General features: G+C 39.9%; 1 protein-coding gene across 1 annotated transcript in view; it reads left to right on the forward strand.

Moving 5' to 3' along the window:
* Window positions 1-18,869, forward strand: part of MYO3B (myosin IIIB) — a 298,357-nt gene that overhangs the window by 118,896 nt on the left and 160,592 nt on the right. The window contains exons 20-22 of the mRNA XM_043525586.1: window positions 853-1,006; window positions 3,546-3,634; window positions 5,479-5,608. Of these exons, the coding sequence (XP_043381521.1) occupies window positions 853-1,006; window positions 3,546-3,634; window positions 5,479-5,608 (373 nt within the window). The remainder of the gene's footprint in view (window positions 1-852; window positions 1,007-3,545; window positions 3,635-5,478; window positions 5,609-18,869) is intronic.

Below are 18,869 nucleotides of genomic sequence, written 5' to 3' on the forward strand. Positions count from 1 at the left end.
TTGTAATTCAGGGGACCAGGTGACATCATCTCTAGTTGGTGTTTTATGCTGGCCGGCAGGCTGCCTCTGGGCATTTGGCTAGTCAGCTGGCATAGCCTGAAGTGGTCTTGGTCTGTCTCTTCTTTTTTATGGGAAAGTGGGTTGGGAGAGTGCAGCAGCCCTTCTTGGTGTTGTGGTGGCCTGGGAGAATCGCCTGTGATTACTTAGATCTTTAAGGTTGTGATTCTAGTTCACTCCACCCCATGCGACATCCTGGGAAATCTTCCAAGCAAATCCAGGGATCATAGACCTCCAATCCAGGTTGAGGGTAGGCGAGTTTGACCTTTGGTCAGTCTGGAAAGTCCCATCTCTTACTAGCAGTTCTATAACAACCTAAGTCACCAAACCAAAGAAAGAAATGTGGTCTAGAGTGATTGAAGACTTAATTAAGTTAATATTATTTCTTACTTCACTCCTACTTCCACCCATTCATATTTCCATTCCCTTAGCAGATCTTAAAATATTCTGGGTTTTTTACTGGCATAGAATTAGGCCACTAACAATTCTATGGCTTGATCATATGGTCATCTCTAAGAAAAAGAGCTGTCACTTTCTGTTAATACAAATCTTACTTAAGCTAAAGAAAAATTAAGAGTTTACAGAACAAGAAAATGGAAATTTAGAGACTAGACCTCACTCAGACCCATTTCCCACATGATATTGTGACCTAGCTGCCACACAATTGTTGTGAGCTTTGTAGGCAATTAAACGTTATGCGGTGCTATAAACAAGAAAGAAGCTTTGTGCCAGAAATGTCTTGATGGTAATGTTCCCATGGTCAATTCAGTATTAACTGTGTTTATGACTTTGTAGATGGAATATCAGAATGAGGGCATTGATGCTACTACAGTGGAGTATGAGGACAATCGTCCACTTCTAGATATGTTCCTCCAGAAACCAATGGGAGTACTTTCTCTACTTGACGAAGAAAGTCGATTTCCCCAGGCGACAGACCTGACTTTAGTTGGTAAGAATAATAATTAAAAAACCCCTGAAGAATGATTGATGCACATTGAGTGAGAGTCATGACATCTTATAGTATTTTTGCTAGTCTACATAACCACTGAGTCTGTGGCATTAGCAATGGATTGTGAAGGCTTCTGAAAATTCTGCTATGATGTCACCAATATTCAGACATGAATAAATGGATTTTTATTTATGTAAGTATTTATTTTCTCTCTTTTTGCTCAGGTGCTCACTTCTTCAAGTATTTTGCTAGTTTCTAATTGTTTTTATATGGTTAATGTTATTTTATGGTTTAAATGTTAATACCTATCTAAATAGGGCTTATTATCTGCAGGATTTCAAATATTAAATAATCGTTACAATGCTGCTGTGTGTTAGGTACTTTAAGGATTCTTATTCTCATTTAAAAAGATGGGAAACTGAGGCACAGAAAGGAAGCGAGACATGCCCGAGACCATACATTGAGTTAGTAGTAGTGACAAGGGTAGAATTCAGATCTTCCTGGCTTTTAACATTATTACCCCATTACACACCACTGTTTTATTACTGATTACCTCATCATAAGGAGAAAGTGTGCGTGTGACTTTGCTGTGCCATCTTCTTAGATAGTTCCTTAACTTGATGATTATTTCGTGAACATTTTAATAAATCTTGTTGCCAACTTTAAAATGCGTGCAGCCAATATTAAAATATGATCCTATTTTTATTTACTTAGGGTGGAATTCTCCTCTCTGATCAGCAACACAGAGCTCCGGTTGCTGTCAATGGAATGAGTGCAGAACACACAGTAGAGATATTCACAGCAATTTAGAGAGCCGAATTTTGCCTTAAAATAATAGCTGCAGGTTAGATAGCATAGTGCATACACACGTTTTTCACTTCCAGAGAACTGGGTTCATACTTGATTTTAGGTCAAAGGTGCAATGAATGAGAGTGTTTCATTTCAATCTCCATTCATGTGCTGGAGCCGGAAGCCTGCTTGTGGGTCCTATAAATAGGCCAATATTGAATACTGAGTTTACAGTTCCCCATAGGCAGACTCCCTGCCTCAGAGCTGTTCAATTCTATTACTGCTGCCTTGAGATCAGGGCGTCCTGGAAGATCTCAAGATGTGTGTAGCAAGTTGAGATCTTTGACCGTATGTAGGTGTGCTAGCCAGCAACTCACTCCAAACAAAGCTCACAGCCTAATTCTGTGTCTTAAACTAAAGAATATTTTAGTGGCAGTGAAACATAAATAGGAAAAAATCAATAGGAAAAATAGGAAAAAATGAAATTTAAGATTCACAGATTTTAAGCCAGATGGGACCATTCTGATCATCTAGTCTGATCTCCGGCATAACTTAGGCCAGAGAATTTCTCCATGTGATTCCTGTATCAAGCCGATAACTGCTGACTAAGATAAACAAATGCAATGGGAAGTTTCACTATACAGGCACTAGTTTCAGTACAGAATATCACAGGATTATCTCAAAGGGCAGAAAAGGCCTTGTTCTCACTCAGCTGTATAAGATGTCTCTCTTTCCTTTAGCTCAGTGTATTGTGGGCATGTACCTCATAGAGTGTCTGTATTTCTCAATAACCAGGGCTTGGGCTGTGCAGCTGTAAAATTGCACTGTAGACGTTCAGGCTCAGGCTGGAGCCCAAGGTCTGGGAGCCCACGAGTGGGATAGGTCCCAGAGCCTAGGCTCCAGCCCAAGCCCCAATGTTTTACACTGCAGTTTTACATCCCTGTAGCCCAAGCCCGAGCAGCTGACCCCGGCCAGCTGCAGGTGTTTAATTGCTGTGTAGACATATCCCAGAAGGCCCAGGACATAAGCCTGTTTTTCTGAAGAAGTTCAAATGCAGGATAAAAGATGCCTAAAGGCTTTAGCATGTATTTAAATCAAAGTGCAGGTGGACATCTTCTTTGGCTATCCCTTGACGCGAGGATGTTGTCCACCAAGGGGGTTCATTGGTGGGTTTTTAGGTGGCTGAGGAGCGCAGTTCGTGCCCTGCAGATTTTCCCACAGAAGTGACAGGTGTAATCTTGGAGGGGACCTAGTTGTTGGCTGGAGTGTTGTGCCCTTTCTTTCTTGTGGATATAACCAACTATGGGAAGGAACAAGGGCATTCACATAGGGCAGATATGTACATAGCTAAAGGGCTTTGAGTTGGTTATTTATTAAAAAGCTAAGATATAAACGAATGAATAAATAAATAGGATACATATGAGAAGTTTCTTCTAGCCTTCTACCTACCAAGCCATTGTCATTTGTTAGTTTCTGATAGGCATCCCATTAGAAGTGAGTTGTGAGGGATTTGAAGGACTAGTTTGGGGAAGCTGTTCATTTATAAGTGGCAACTTGGAAGAAAGAACACAGGTGCTTGTAGCAAAAGCTGACAAAGGCTGACATCACTGGTGGACAATGTGATAACCTGTAAGAGTATTTTGTAATAATTCTGATTTTTTGGGTTGTAAGCTGTCCCTAATTATGGTGGGGAGTTGTGGTTTAAATTGCTATGGTTCACCTTTAACCGTTACCTTTTTTTAATGACTAGATAAGTTTGAAGATAATTTAAGATGCAAATACTTTTGGAGGCCCAAACGAGTGGAGCTGTGTTTTGGCATTCAGCACTATGCTGGGAAGGTAAAGGCCATATGGTCTGAATGTAATAAGTGGTATAGTCACTATCCATTCCATCCAGAGGCATTTAAATTGCTTGCAGATTTCTCTCTTTTTAATGGATTAATTGTTTTTAAAGAAACCTAAAATTTGTGATAAGATTTACAATGCAAAATTGCCCATGTTATAAATGCTCCTTACCCAATTCTGGAGGTGGCATCCTGACGCGTGAAATGCCACCCCAGCTGAGTCTAGGGTTACCAGTTAGCAACTGTGAAAAATAGGGATGGGGATAATAGGCGCTTATATAAGACAAAGGCCCTAATATCGGGACTGTCCCTATAAATTTGGGACATCTGGTCATCCCAGCTGAGACATTTCTTAGAAGTGGTGGCCTTCCTTGACCCAGAACAACCTGCACAGTTATAATATCTCTAGCCATTAACACATATACTCAGTAGTAATTGTTTGTGTGGAAGAGAGAGAGCTGGAAAGGAGGTTCAATGAATAAAACAGTTTAAAACTGTCTCTGCAATAGTGCTTTCTTTTTAAACACCTGTAGAGGTCAGAGGAGTGACTGGAAGAATTCCCACCTACATACTGTAGGTATATTCTAGTACTCTGCAGAACTCTGTCGTTTTGGTTTTTAGTTGGTTTCATGTCCACTGAGTTTTGTTTGGAATTTAAGGTCTAAATTCCCAATTGTACATAAAACTCAACCAAAGCAGCCTAGGTTTGCATGGTTTCCATGCAGACCTAGATTAGGCTCAATGCAAGGGTCAAGAACCTCTACAAATCTTCCAGTAAACCTCGTCCAACTTTTGGGATTGTTAAGGAAAACTGTAAAGTTCCACAAAGCTCCAGTAAATTCATTGCCACCTAAATGTTAAGTCCTAGAGGCAGTGCTGACTTTCTGTCATTCTCCACAGTAGGGCCAAATTCAGCTCTAGTGTAACTTCAAGACCATATGTCTACACTACCGCGGTAAGTCAAACTACGCTACACAACTCCAGCTACTGGAGAGCGATCTGCAGTCGATTTGGCGGGTCTTTAATAGACCCACTAAATCGACCGCCGGAGGATCGATCTCAGAGCGTCGGTCCCTGCGGTAGTGTAGACCTGCCCCATGTGCTGTGCCTGTGTTTTTCCAGCAGTGAGGCCATTTATAGTAAAGCTGGATGCTGGAAATTACTGTAGTTTTAAAAAATAAAATCTAAAGCAGAATAACTCTATTCCAATTTTGATACAAAGATTTGATCATTGATTACTAATAACTATGAGAAAAACAATTCGGAGCAATTTTGCCTTTCAAAGCCTTCAGAATTAAAATTTTAAAAATACTGTGCCCTAAGCCAGTACAAATTAAAGAGAGGATCCCAGATGAATAAATATCCATTTGGTAACAGTGGTAGTACATTTTGTATCCATTTTGCCAGTGTGCTAGATATGAAATTTTCTCCTGGTTCTCCAGAAGATTTAATTACAGATCACACACTGGCTACATGCAGTAAATGCAGAGTGGCTGCTCTGTCTGAAAACCATTGCCTCTTTCACATGTAACCTGTCAAGTTATGCGACTAGTGTGGTGCTGCAGTGTGTTATGTTGCATTGGGCACGTCGTAGTTTGATGTGATACAGCGTAATACAGTGTGACTCAGCCTAAGCCACTTAAACCAATTTGGTATACCAATGACATGTTATGAATGCAGATGCTGTCTAAAGCCAGCTCACACTTTGAGGACACTGCAGTAATTCACCAGCTTGTCAGGTTTCAACTAGCTTATTTGGTCAACTTGCCTGTTTAAAGTAAATGGCAGGGTTCTGGTAGTCTATTTCAGCTGTTTGTTCATTCTGTCTCCAACACCTAGGTATTATATGATGCCTATGGTTTCCTTGAGAAGAACAGAGACACTCTTCCTGCTGATACAGTGGTGGTGCTGAGAACTTCAGAGAACAAACTTCTTCAGCAGCTGTTCTCTAGTCCATTAACCAAAACAGGTATTTCTCTGCATAGCTTTGTTAATATTAAGATTTCTTGACTAGATGCCCCCGCAGCCTGCTACTACTGCTGTGCAGAACCCTGGAATTGTTTTCCATCAGGGTTACAGAAAGTAATCTGGAGTTGTAAAATACTTAACGCTTACTATTTTCAAGGCAATTTATGGGCATTAATTAATTAATCCTCACAGCATTGCTGGGAGGTATCCTCACTTCAGAGATGCAGGGAGATTAAATGATAGCCAAGACCAGACTTCATTGTCAGAGTAGGGATGAGGCCTCAGGAATTTCCTGGGTATTAGTTTTGTGCTCGGACCACTAGACAACACTTCTCTGTCTCTAGCTTCTTGCATAATTTGCTTTACATTGTGTAAACCATGTATATCCAATTTAGGCAAAGATAGTTTTTGCAAGTAACATCCTTTCTGTTTAAACACACCTGCACAATACTTTAAAAATATCTTACTAGTTATGGATAAAAAATATACTAAACTGATAGAATTAATTATTTCAGATGATTTGAAACTTGTTGACATTGACTTACACATATGTGCCTATGTCTATTGCTAATTTATAACAATAAGGTGAAGTTCAATGACTTCAAAGATAGCTGCCACATACCAACAGAATGTGCATGTGACACTTCTGCCACACAAACACCAACAATGCAACACACACACAGCCAAAAAGAGTCTGCAAACGTTACAGTAGAGTGTATGTGACGTTACATAAACACCAACACTACAACACACATACAAAGCTAAGAGACTGTCAGGAGTTGCTACATAAAAATAAAAGTCTCTTTCAGAACACGTTAGAAAAGGATGTAGACACCTGAAGGTTTTTGATCTGATATGACATTTCTTTCCAGGAGTAAGGAGACCTTTGGTAATTCACTTGTGGTTAGAGAATTACAGGCTAGAATACGATGATGTATACCCATCCAGTTCATGCAATGATCAGTATCTTGCTGATACCAAATGTCAAAACGAATACGTAGAGTACAGCACAAGTCATTTCAAATTACTCTAAATGCTTTTGGCTGAATTCCATTCTGTAAGCCGTGAAACTGCATTAACTTCAGTGGTTTTGCACAAGTGTAGTTGATAGCAATTTTTGAGTCTATTTGACTATATTCTGAATAGGCTAGATGCCTATTATGCTGGCTGTATAGCTTGAGGACTATTTTTGTGAGTGTGGCTTTGGTTTGGGCTTCTATAAACCATTCCTAAGAAGGTACCTTCTCTCTCTCCTTTTAGGAGGTGGGAGGCGGAGCTCAGAACTTGAACTTTCCTGTAAGAAAATCTTTTGCATTATGAGACCTTACTGTGTAACCTGATTGATCTTAATAGGCACTTTGCTGTAACTTCACTAGGTCAAGGATTATTGTGCTCTTTCAAAATGTCACTTCTCTCCTCCTTTTAGGAGATCCTAGGGGGAAATGTTAGCAACAAGTTGATAAGGTCAAGGGCTGCCCCTCACAGCACAACCTAAGCTGAGTTTTTGATAAGTCCTATGAGTCAGCCTATTTCTTGTGGTTTTGCATTTGGATGTGACTTTAGGATTCTCGTCCCTTGTGGACTAGGGCTGAACAAGATAGAGACAATGATCTTAGCCTTGCTGGGAGGGAGAGGGAAGAACTACTTTTTACTACTCAGTGGCTGCTTGTGAAGGGATGATGTAGTTAAGGAGGAGTCTGCTTCTCCTTTTGCTGCTGTGAGCTTAGCAATTGGTGAAATGTGGGTGAGGACTATCTTATGAGACTGGGGTCAGCTCTGTGCCCAGTTGGGGGTGAAAACCCCTTTACCTTTACATGCTTTGATTTTTGGGTCCTGGTTGTCTTGATGAGAGAGCCTATTCCATTCATCCTGGCAGGGTGAGGCAAAGCAAAAGAAGCCTTGCACCTAGTCAGATGTCTGAGACTGTGCTACGTTGTCAATGTTTTTGTCATTCTGATCCAATGACTCTGTGCTTTTCTTGTTATTCCTAAATGACAGTTTAGGTTCTTTGTCCCAATTAGCAGTCCCAGTTATTATAATAACTGTCAGTTATTAGCAGTGACCTTGATTGTGAGCAAGGCAATTATACCATACAAGCTTCTCCTGAACTCTGGTCCTTTCACACAAACTGGTCTCTCTGGCTTTTAAAAATATTTTCTCCGGCAGCAGTATTGAACTGAGTGCTTTGGGTGAGACACAGGAGGAACTGCACTCTGGCATGCCGATTAGGAGTTGCAGACCACTGTAACTTTATACCAAGTTGCTTTCATGATTTTTTGTATCTTAAATTCTTTACTGTTGTCACTCTCTAAATGGATCGGGTGACTTGTGCCTTCCTTTACAAAATTCTTGCCTCTCTCTGAAATAGCAGCAGCAATACTTTCCGCCGGGTCCGTGTAGCTTGGAATGGTTAAACATGTACCCCTGCATAGGGTGCTACAAGTCTTTGTGAGCTTAAAAAAAAACCAGACACTTTGTGGTCTATTTTTTTCAGCCATCTAATATAATTGGCACCACTTCTGGTGTAGGGACCTGTGTTCTGAAATCAGATTGTTGCCAGGTTTGTCTTTGGCAGCCTGCAGGATAAATGAAAGGTTTGGCAGAGAATAGACGGTATAAGTGTGGCTATTAATATCTCATCCCTGCTTTGTGAAGGAAGTTAAAGGCAGTCTCCTCTTAACTTTCTGCAAAGAAGCTCTTGTACGCAAAATAATAGAGATTATGTAAATGTCCCATAAGATCCTCTAATTGTGTTTGAATGCATCCCTAACCCCAGACATATACTTCATTAGCAAAGCAAGCCAAAATGAAATACTAACTCTGATTCCAGGATTGCATTTAACATTCCAAGGCTTTACAACATTTTCTTCAGTTTGTGTAGATTATTTATTTACTGACACAAAAAGTTAATAAAATTTAAATGGAGGCTACATTAAAAAAATGTACCAAGGCAGTGTTGGCTTTATATGAGCCTTTCTTCCAGTGTCTTCAATGCTTTGTTTGAAGATAAGCAACAGGACTGTCTTACATCTGTTCACAACTAGCTTTGGAATTTTTGCTGTTCATGCTGTTGGCCAAAGAGCCCTCGTCCATCTGTGCAATGGCCACTAGGTGGTGCTATCTCCAGTTTGAAAGTTTGAAAATAACATGAGCATGATGATTATTACAAAATGCATTTCCTAAATGCCACGAAGAATGAAAATAATGAAACCAGATGCCTGCTTCCCTCCACGCCCTGACAAACTCTTCTCTGTTTGAAGTAAATTTATCTAAATGTCTTACATATAGTTTTCAAGTGTCAAAAACTGAGCAGCAGCAAGAAAATAAATATTAAAAAGACAAAATTATTTTCCTAATTTAGGATCATGTGAATCTCTGTAATTTATCAAATGTTCTTACCCTCTCTCAGTGAATGCTTCTATTTCATTGGAGCAGTGTGTGTAGTTTAAAGTGCCAGAAATGAACAGCAGGATGTTAAGAACATGTATGTAGTAGTATAGTTTGCCGTTAAAAGAGTTCACAGATCTCACTAACTGACATTCATACTCAAAGTGAACATTCTAGGACTGATTCTACAGGGTTCAGACCTCCTATTTTGTTACTTCAATGGGAGGTAAGGTTCATTCAGAACCTTGCAGAATCTGTTTGCACTTTCTAATGACCTTTAACTTCAAAAAGAAATGAATATGTTCTGCATAGTGAACCTAAATATTAACCCACTGATTTTCCAAATTGCTTCCATGTTCTACACTATTTCCATCAGCAGAGTTCCTGCTGATGAGAATTGTGTATGTGAAATGAGTGTAGATTGTGCCCCAATTAAAAGAGAGAAGTATAGTGTACTTGCAAGAAACAAGATGCCTCTATTTTGCTGAATTTGCAAGTTCCTGTTTTAGTCAAATGCAACTATTTTGGTCTCTTTAGTTTCACAGATTTTGGGGGATTGGTATCATGAGTGACCGTGTCAGAGAGAAAAGGATTAAATAATCTGGGAAAGAGAGTAACCCAAGAACTATACATTATACTGAGTTTAATTGAAGGTGGCCTTATAAAAGGCTCAAGCAGCAGTTGTAGAAGTAACCCTAGTAACTTCACTTATAGATGCTGATACTGATGTCTCCTTGATGTTTGAGCAGATTCTGTCATAATCTCTTAGAGACTGGATTTTGCTTTACGATATCTATAGTAAATATTCTGCAAACCTACCTGGTGGTGTTGCCTTCCCCTCAGAGCAAGTTGCCCCAAAGGGCTTGCATATGCCCTCCTGGCTTGAACTTGTGCTGTGAGGGTGTGGATCTGTGGTCTCACAAGGAGGGGCAAATTGGTGAGGATTATACCTGGCATTTCCCTATAGTAGCTGATGAGTCTGATACTTATACCATCAGAGTAACTCTCTCTACTCCTGCCTCAAACCAGGAAGAGGTCAGAGGAAGGATGGTCCAGTGGTTAGCCCTGAGGAGACATGGGTTAAAGTCCCTGCTCAGCCACAGACTTTTTGTATGAGCCTGGGCAAATCACTTAGTGTCTCTGCTCCTTGGTTGCCCCCAAAATGGAGATAAGAGAACTTTTCTACACCACTGGATTGTGAAGCACGCAGATACTATGGTAACGGGGCCATTTTAGTGCCCTAGATAGATAAAATACATTTAAAAAACCCTCAACTTCTGCGGGAAGGTGGCTATAATTGCCCTTTAAAGGTTTAGTTTTTAGGTGAGATCGATAGTTGGACAAAAGAAGGTTGCTTGCATGGTTATGGGATTGTCAACAGCCCATGAATTTATGCACTAAGCCTCTGGTGCCAGCTACAATGTGTTACTTGTTTTTACTGCTGTGGAAATACAGTAATGTTAAATATCACCTGATCTTGCCTCAGAAATCCTAATAGAATCCCATGATCCCCACTGATCAGGCCAGGTGCTGTAGCCCTACACATCTCTAACATGTTCTATCACCGAACTGCACTAAAAACAATTGTGTCAGGAATAGAAGGAAGGAAAATCTGCCTGCACTGAGCTTACAACCAATGTTTTTAAGGCACTTGAGTAAGTAATATGGAAAATTATTGCCATATTGCCTCCCCTATTGTTTAACAAGTAAAAGTTCCTTTCAAATGTACTAGGCTTGTTTAAACTGGAGAAGCTTAAATTTTTAAATTAGCTTACCTAAATCCATATTAAAAGCCATTAAGCCTATACTATAGACTTGGTTTTAGGCGGCCTAACCAATTCTAGTTCAAAAAGAAAAGGAGGACTTGTGGCACCTTAGTCCTCCTTTTCTTTTTGGGGACACAGACTAACACGGCTGCTACTCTGAAACCATTCTAGTTCAGTAAAACCAACTCAGGCCACTTTGAACTGCCTAAAACTATGTCTATGCTACAGCTCTAACTGATTGATAAATTGCTTTTGTTGAACTAATTTTAATATCACTTAGAAAATTTCCCCAGTGTGGACATGCTCTATGCTAAACCCGGCTACCCACCAGCATCACCACTACCCACCAGAGTGGCTTAGTAACAAGCTATAAATGGGTATCTTAGATCCTAATGAGTGCCCCTTCCTGGCCATCCACTAGAACTGCTGTGAGCAGTGTGACCCAAGAACCTCTGGATACCAATAGGCAGGGGGCACGGCAGTATATAGGGGTACAGGGATCCCCTGGATTTGCCAAAAAAGTCATGTGATGTCATTATTGAAAGCGTGTCTCATACTAGTCATCATAATCATTGCAAAATGTACGTATGGAAAATATATATGAGGAGTTATGTATATATCCTAAAAATTATGTTTTCTAGGTCTGTAGTTAAAAACAGGTCACTCATAGGTAGTGTTTCTTGAAACAAACTCCTCCCAGAAGGGATGGGAGACACTTATCCTAAGGGTGCAACAGTGTGTATTAGCATTCTAAGTCAAATGCTAATGAAGAGCTGATGGAGACTTGAGAAGCAAATTAAAGGAAGAGGTAAACAGAAGGGCGGGCCTGTCTTGAGGTGAAAATCGATAGTCTGTTCTGGTAAATTTGGGGGTGCAAAGAGGCACCCTGGCATGATGGTATCCTGTACCTAGGAAATAAATGGACAGCGAGTTTGCTTCATACCTTGGCTGAAAATGCTGAAGAGAATTTGGGTGAGATAAGCTTCTTTAGACATAAGGATAACTGGTTATTTAGTTAAGTTGAGGCTTTAGAATGTGTGATATGATCTTGTTTCATATGTAACTATTTGTTCCGGTCTCTCACACTGTTTTTTATTCGAATCTCTATTCTTTTTAAGTAAATGTCCTTTTATTTTATAATGTAACTCAAGTGCTGTGCATACTACAGGAGCATTGGTCTAAGCCAAAACTGGTAAACTGTGGTAGTCTGTTCCATCTGGGATTTCTGTGAGAATCCAGTGATCAAAGTATGGATACCACAGGGGGACGTTTTGAAGGGACTTGGCGGTTGGGGTCAACCTACAAGGCAAAGACAGGACTGGTGTAGCCCAGAGGAGAGTGCTTGAGTGGCTGACGGGCTGGTTGTGTTAGGGAGATGACATCCAGCTAACACAGGCAAGACTCCCTCGCGTAGTAACAAAGTGACTCGCAGCCCTGGGTGCCCCAGGAAGCATCACCAGGGGAATCCAAGCCTTTGTGCTATGAAACCCTAGGGTGCTTCAAGTTTCTAAAGCTGCAGCAGTGGTTTCTCTCTTGGCCTCTCTAGCACATTTCCTGGGCACTGGCTCTCAGTTTGCTATCCCTTCTCCAAAATGGAGTGCCTCAGCCTACCTGCAGTATGCCTCAGGACCAGCACTGACCCCTGAGATACCCCAGTTACTTAAACACATTCGTCTCCCAGAACTCCACCCAAAAAGTATGAAGCTTCTGGTTACAGTTTAACTCGCAGAGGCACACAGTAGTTGTGAAGTAGTCAACACACACCCTTTTCACAATCTAACACCTTCGTGCTCTTTTATACTTAACCATGTACACATGAAACAATAAACATCTGAAACAGCAATATCTCTCACTTTCTGTCTCACAGTTCCCTTGTGAGTCCTTGGGGAACCATCTGGTCTAGGAAGGCAAGAAGGGTGTCTCCTCCTCATGCAGTCTGTTGCATGCTAGGTGATCTCTCTCCCTCATGGAGCCCCTTCCCAGCTTCTGTGACTCAGTATTGCCAACCCTGAATGTTCAAAAATCATGAGTCAGGTTCACCAAAAATCATGAGATTTGCTTTAAAATAACGAGATTATATAAAAATAATAGATTTGGTGTTCTTTTTTTTGCCTTCTGCTTTTTGAGTCTTTAGAGTGCACTGGGGTCACATTTTGAAACTTTCTCCACAGCCACAAGGACTAGAAGCTTACTTTTTCTTTAAGAATGAAGGCTGAAATCATCACATATGCACTTGACTCCAGGAGCTGGGGCTTTAAGGAAAACAATAATTATCATGAGACTCATGACAAAATCACGAGGATTGGCAGCACTGGGACTTTGCTATGTCCTGCCCATTCTTTCACTTCTTTTATTGCCCCCTTGTTCCCGCGTGGTTCTCTATTTAAACCCACCTGGCTTCCTTTGTTCTGTCTTTTGGATAACTCTCCAATGCTCCTGCCTTCCGCTTCCCTTCAGAGGAGTTGAGCTAAAAATGGTTTTCTAAGGATGCATCTCACCCACTGTTTAGGTGTTTGCGCCTGAATAGGGTCTTTACTTTAAGACCGCTCCATTGTATCTCTGTCTGGTGTGACAAGTCCTGACTTGTCAGCAGTGATGGAGCTAAATACATATAGGCACTCATGACTGAGCAAATTTTCATAATACAACTTCACAGTATCAATCAGAATTCATAAGGTATACAGATATAGCCCCAGTTCATCACAGTGGGATGGCTCAAATAAATGTTCTAACATAGGGTATGTCTACACTGCAGCTGGTACATGTGGTTCCCAGGCGGGTAGACAGACACATGCTAGCTCTTGAACTTGTGGGCTAAAAATAGCAGCACGGCCATGGTGGCAAGGGTAGAAGCTTAGGCTAGCCACCTGAGTATGTATTCAGTGGGTCAGGCAGGATTATACTTGGGTGGCTAGCATGATCCCCTGTCTGTGCCTCTGCAGCCACATTGCTATTTTTAGCACAGTAGCTCCAGCAGAGCTAGCCTGTGGCTGTCTACCTGCACTGGGAGGCATACTCTCAGCTGCTGTGTACACCCTATGTTTTGGATGGTGTTAGACTCTCAGGTTCTGCAGACCAGTTGGAGACAGTTTTTGTGTGAGAAATGGCTGGAAATTTGAACTGAGCTGCTTTTTTGATGTTTTGGAAGTTAATGTCAGATCCCTTCTAGGAAAACCAGTCATAACAACTAACAAAGCAATATTTTGATTTTCCAAGAGTTTCAGGTGTTGACAGGGAAGAAATAATTACTGTGATGGGAAAGCAAAGTTTGCTGTCCACAGCACAGTCTTACCGAGACCATTTTCCAACATTAATTGTTTAAGGTTCCTGAGCAATCCTGCTCCCCTAAAGAAAAAATGTGTGTTAGTTACTTGCCTGCCATTTTGTGCACTTGTTCTGGATTACATTATGGCAAGGGAAATCTTGTAAATATTTCTTCATCCTTATTCATGGAAGGACCATCTCTGAGTGTCTTCCTTGAATCATTTAAAAGTAACAGGGTGGCACACAGATAATGGCATACTGGAGACTGTTCCCATGGTATCCTATGATAACTGTTTTATGAGCCCAGAAGAAGAGGGAACTCATTTTCTGCTTCCCTAATGGTATTTGTTTCTTGGTCCACACTTGCATAATTTTGTTTCCCTGTTGTGTTCAATGCTCATGTGTGCCCCAACTCTTTTGGTCTTGAATTGAGGATTCACTGTGCATGGTCTAGCGTCACAACACCTGATTTAATATGTGATTCCAACACCCATGGCATCCAACTTTCTAAAATCATGGAACTGTCTCAGAAGAAACTTCTTTTTCCTGAGGGACACCCATTGGTCTGTTGCCACTGTGCCATCATCCATGATTCTCCATAGCTCCCACTGTTGTTTATCTTCAAGATAATGTATTATCTCTTTTTATAAGCTCTATACTATAGAATGAGTTGTTAGGGGACGATTGCCTCTGTTGGATGGCAAAGGTTCAGCTAATAGTCCCACGGCTGATTCTGAAGAGGCCTACATCCAGTTCTCTGCAGTTTGGGTCTTCTGTTTGCTTTCTCAGCCGTAATCAACTAGCAGAAATCTGGTGACAGTCCCCTAACAACAAATCATACACGCTTTTTAAAAAAAGCACGAGCAACCTTTTTAGCATTAATAGTGACCTGGGAAGGAGGGGAGGAAATGTTTGTGTTTGAACCTTTTTTGGCTCCTATGTAGTGTGTAAAGATGGAGTAATAGGGTTTTATTTTTTAAAGAGTATTGTTTTTCATTAAATATACCAGATGAAATATTGGCCACATTGAATTCAATGGGGGCTGGACTGACTTTTTTTTAAATGATTTGCAGTTATCAATTTAACTTGGCAATTTTCCAATTTAATATACAGTGTCTCCGTATAAATTATCTATATTTTTGACAGCAAATGGTACTTACTGAACAATCAGAAATAGTGAAAAATAACTAGATTCTTTTGGATTCCAATCCTTCAATCCTTTCACTTCAATACACAGAGTAAAAAGAAAAGGAGTACTTGTGGCACCTTAGAGACTAACCAGTTTATTTGAGCCTGAGCTTTCGTGAGCTACAGCTCACTTCATCGGATGCATTGAGCTGTAGCTCACGAAAGCTCATGCTCAAATAAACTGGTTAGTCTCTAAGGTGCCACAAGTACTCCTTTTCTTTTTACGAATACAGACTAACACGGCTGTTACTCTGAAACCAATACACAGAGTGACATTCTGGATCCATTGAAGTCAATGGGAGTTTTGCCATTGACAGCAGTGGAGTCAGGATTTTACCTGTACTGCTTATTACTGTGTAATCCCATTGAGTACAAGCACTCTGCCTGGTGATAAGTGTTTGCAGAATTGGGTCCTTGGCTTAGTGTACATCATGTTTATTCACTGAAAGGAAATGTGTTTCCATTTAGGCTTAAAGGTTGTTTTTTTTTTCCTTTTAATTCCACAAATCACAACAGAACAAAAGACTCCAAACATTTTACAATTTATTAATATATCTCATAATAAAATCTATTTATAATGGGACTTTTGTGTCATATATTTTCCCTATTAAAAGATAACTGCAGGCACTTTAAATCAAATGAATCCGAAACAAAGCCATTATAATTATAATCTCTCTACTTAAAGATGAATCAGAACTTACATTTTCTAAGAATTTGGGTCAAGTTAATAGAAGCTATATATTTTCTTTTTAGAACACAAGAGGCTTTCCTACTTCTGACTGTCTGATCCATATGTTAAAAGCATATAAAAATTAATTGTTTTTGCTTTGCTGCCAGTGTATTGTGTGCAAAGAGAGGCTTTAAACCACAGCTGTGCACAGTAACAATTGTGAACTTTACTGGGTTGCAGATGTGGGACATCAGTAAACTAAATTAAATGGAGCTTAACTGAGCTTTAGAGTTGGGTGTTTGATTACATTTTATTTAGGTTCCCAGTTACACAGTATACATACAGTTCCACGCTTCCTCTGTCTGAGGCTTTTCCTCAGATCCCAGGATTTGTGTCACAAGGCAATGGAAATATACAGATGCTCATAATGAGATTCAATAAAAGTAGGATCCAGAGCATGCCACCCATATAGGCTATCTAGGATAGCCATAAAAATGGAGCTCATCTAGGCACAGAACCTTCTATCAAAATCACAAGTAAGGGTCCAATCATGCTAACACACAATACAAGATATAATTGTCACTATTGTCAATAATTCCATTACAATCAAGAGTGACGTGAATCTCTGGGATTACTCATGGCAGTAAGCACTACAATTGTTACTCTAGGCCAGATCCTGCTAGCCTTGCTCTCATTAAGTAGTATCTTACTCCACGAGAAGTCAATTGACTTCAATGTGAGTACTTGCAGAATAAATTACTTCTGGATAAAGATGGCAGAATCTGGCTGTAAGTGTCTGAAGACTTGGACCCTAATAGATAGGACTGAGTCATTTTAAGAAATAGATATTGATGGTTTAATTGTGTCAATTCATAAAAGGCCATTCCTAATAAGCAAAACTTGGGAGGAACTTTGTTTTGTTCTCTGCCTTCTTAATAGCGTAGGGAAGATGATCCTTTCTCTTTTAATATTTCCAACTACTAGAGTTGGTCGAAACATTTTTGATGAAAATGTTTCCTGTTGAAGAATGCTGTTTTGTCTAAACCAATATGTTTCCATGAATAAAGTTTCAATAAAGACTTTATTGGGAAGGTTTCTTGGGTCCAGGAGAGAGAGAGAGAGTGAGACCGACACCGACCCACCCCAGAATAGCTAATAGACTGGTCACTAGGGCATTTGCCAGAGATGTGGGAGTGCCACACAGTGAAGTCCCTGCTCCAAATTAGGAAGAACAGGGACTTGAACTTGGGTCTCCCATATACTGGGTGAGTGCCCTAACCATTGGGCTTTTGGCTGTTCTATGGTCTCTCTCACTCACTTTTTTTTTTCTTTTCATACCAAGATTCAAAAGGTCTTACTTTTCTTTCTATTGTGGAATGAAAATAAATGTGGAAACCTCAAAAATGTTCACAAAATGGAATAGTGGTTGTGTTATCCAGCCAGCCTTACTTCTCACCTAACTTCTTACCTGTTTAAAAAATGTCATTTAACATAGATACACAATAATTCATCTTAATATTTCATTTCATACTGATTTAATTAAAATATAAATTAACTTAGAGGTAGCAAAGATGTGTTATGTAGAAGATATTATTGGTTTTAATGTTAATTATTAGAATATGGATCTCATTGTGTGGTATATACTGTCATTTTAATAGTCAAATGTTTACAAAACATGTACACTGATTATTTTAAAAGTGAATTTATTAGAAGCTAACCCTGCCAGACACTGAGTGCTCTGACGTCAAATGGAATTGAGGGTGCTCATCACCTCACAGGAGGCTCTCAGCAGCTCAAAGTATCAAGATCCAAATGAGCAATTAATAATTCTTAAGCTTTCATATGAGTCAGTACAGCAGATAAAGCATGTGGGATGTTCAAGTAATACATGCAACATACTGACAACTTAAGCATCCATAATATTTTGTGGGTGTACTGTACTTTTACAAAGAATGTGCTAACAAATCCAAATGTCTCTAAATCATCCAGCTCGTGTTTATTGTAGCAAATAGCCAAAGTGTCTTATGGCAAACTACCTCTGAGTCTGCGTTAGATTTTGTTCATATATTCATTTCAATGTTTTGTATGATGGTGGTGCTGTTGTGCTCTGATTTTGTACTTTGTTTTAACAAGGTCCACCACCTTCACTACTCTTTCACCGTACAACAAGCTGCAAAGGTCAGTGGTCTTTTGAACCAGCATGTCTGTTTTCCTGTTAGTTAACACAGTCTTGTTTCTTTTGACTTGACTTGTGAGAACAGCATCAGCAATGGATAGCAATGATTCAGTAAGATAATGTCAAAAATAGCAAAAGAGCTGGGTATTTGTTCCATTTATTAAGCGTAGATTAAAAATAGAATAATTTCCCTTAATATTATATTCTATCAGAAATGGATATTTTTGGGAACATGACATAAAATATACAGATGTACAGAGATACAAAGGAACAAACACTCACTTGAGTAACTCTTGAGACCCAATTCAGTAAGAATTAACAGTCAACTTCTTTAACTCACAGACTTCCAAAATGGGTCCTCTGCATCTTGCACAAGGCTCTATAGCTGTCTTTTGTACTAAAGTAAAACCTGAAGAAGGTGACTGCTGTCTCTGAAGAGTGAATTCCTAGGTTTGGAAAATCTCTCTGAGCTGGCTGATGTTAGTCTTACCTGTAAAGGAAAATTTGGAATTAAGAAAAGAGAAAATACAATGCAGTACTGCCTTCAGATGGCAACTACCTGGTAGTTTTTAATATCCCGTGTCTCGTTATTGTTATTTCTCCTGATTCATGCATTATAGGACAGATTTCAAAAAGAGCTATGGGTAGGGACCGAGGCGGTTGTTTTCATTGTGACAATCGATGAATAGTAATAACAATATTGGGCTACCAATCTGGTGCAATTTGATATTGTTCCCACGAGTCCTGATGCAGGATTCCCAAACCCCAAGTGTTCAAAAATCATGAATCAGGTCCCCCAAACCATGTGAAT

This window comes from Chelonia mydas, chromosome 11 (genome assembly GCF_015237465.2).
Source record: "Chelonia mydas isolate rCheMyd1 chromosome 11, rCheMyd1.pri.v2, whole genome shotgun sequence".
Taxonomy (NCBI): domain Eukaryota; kingdom Metazoa; phylum Chordata; order Testudines; family Cheloniidae; genus Chelonia; species Chelonia mydas.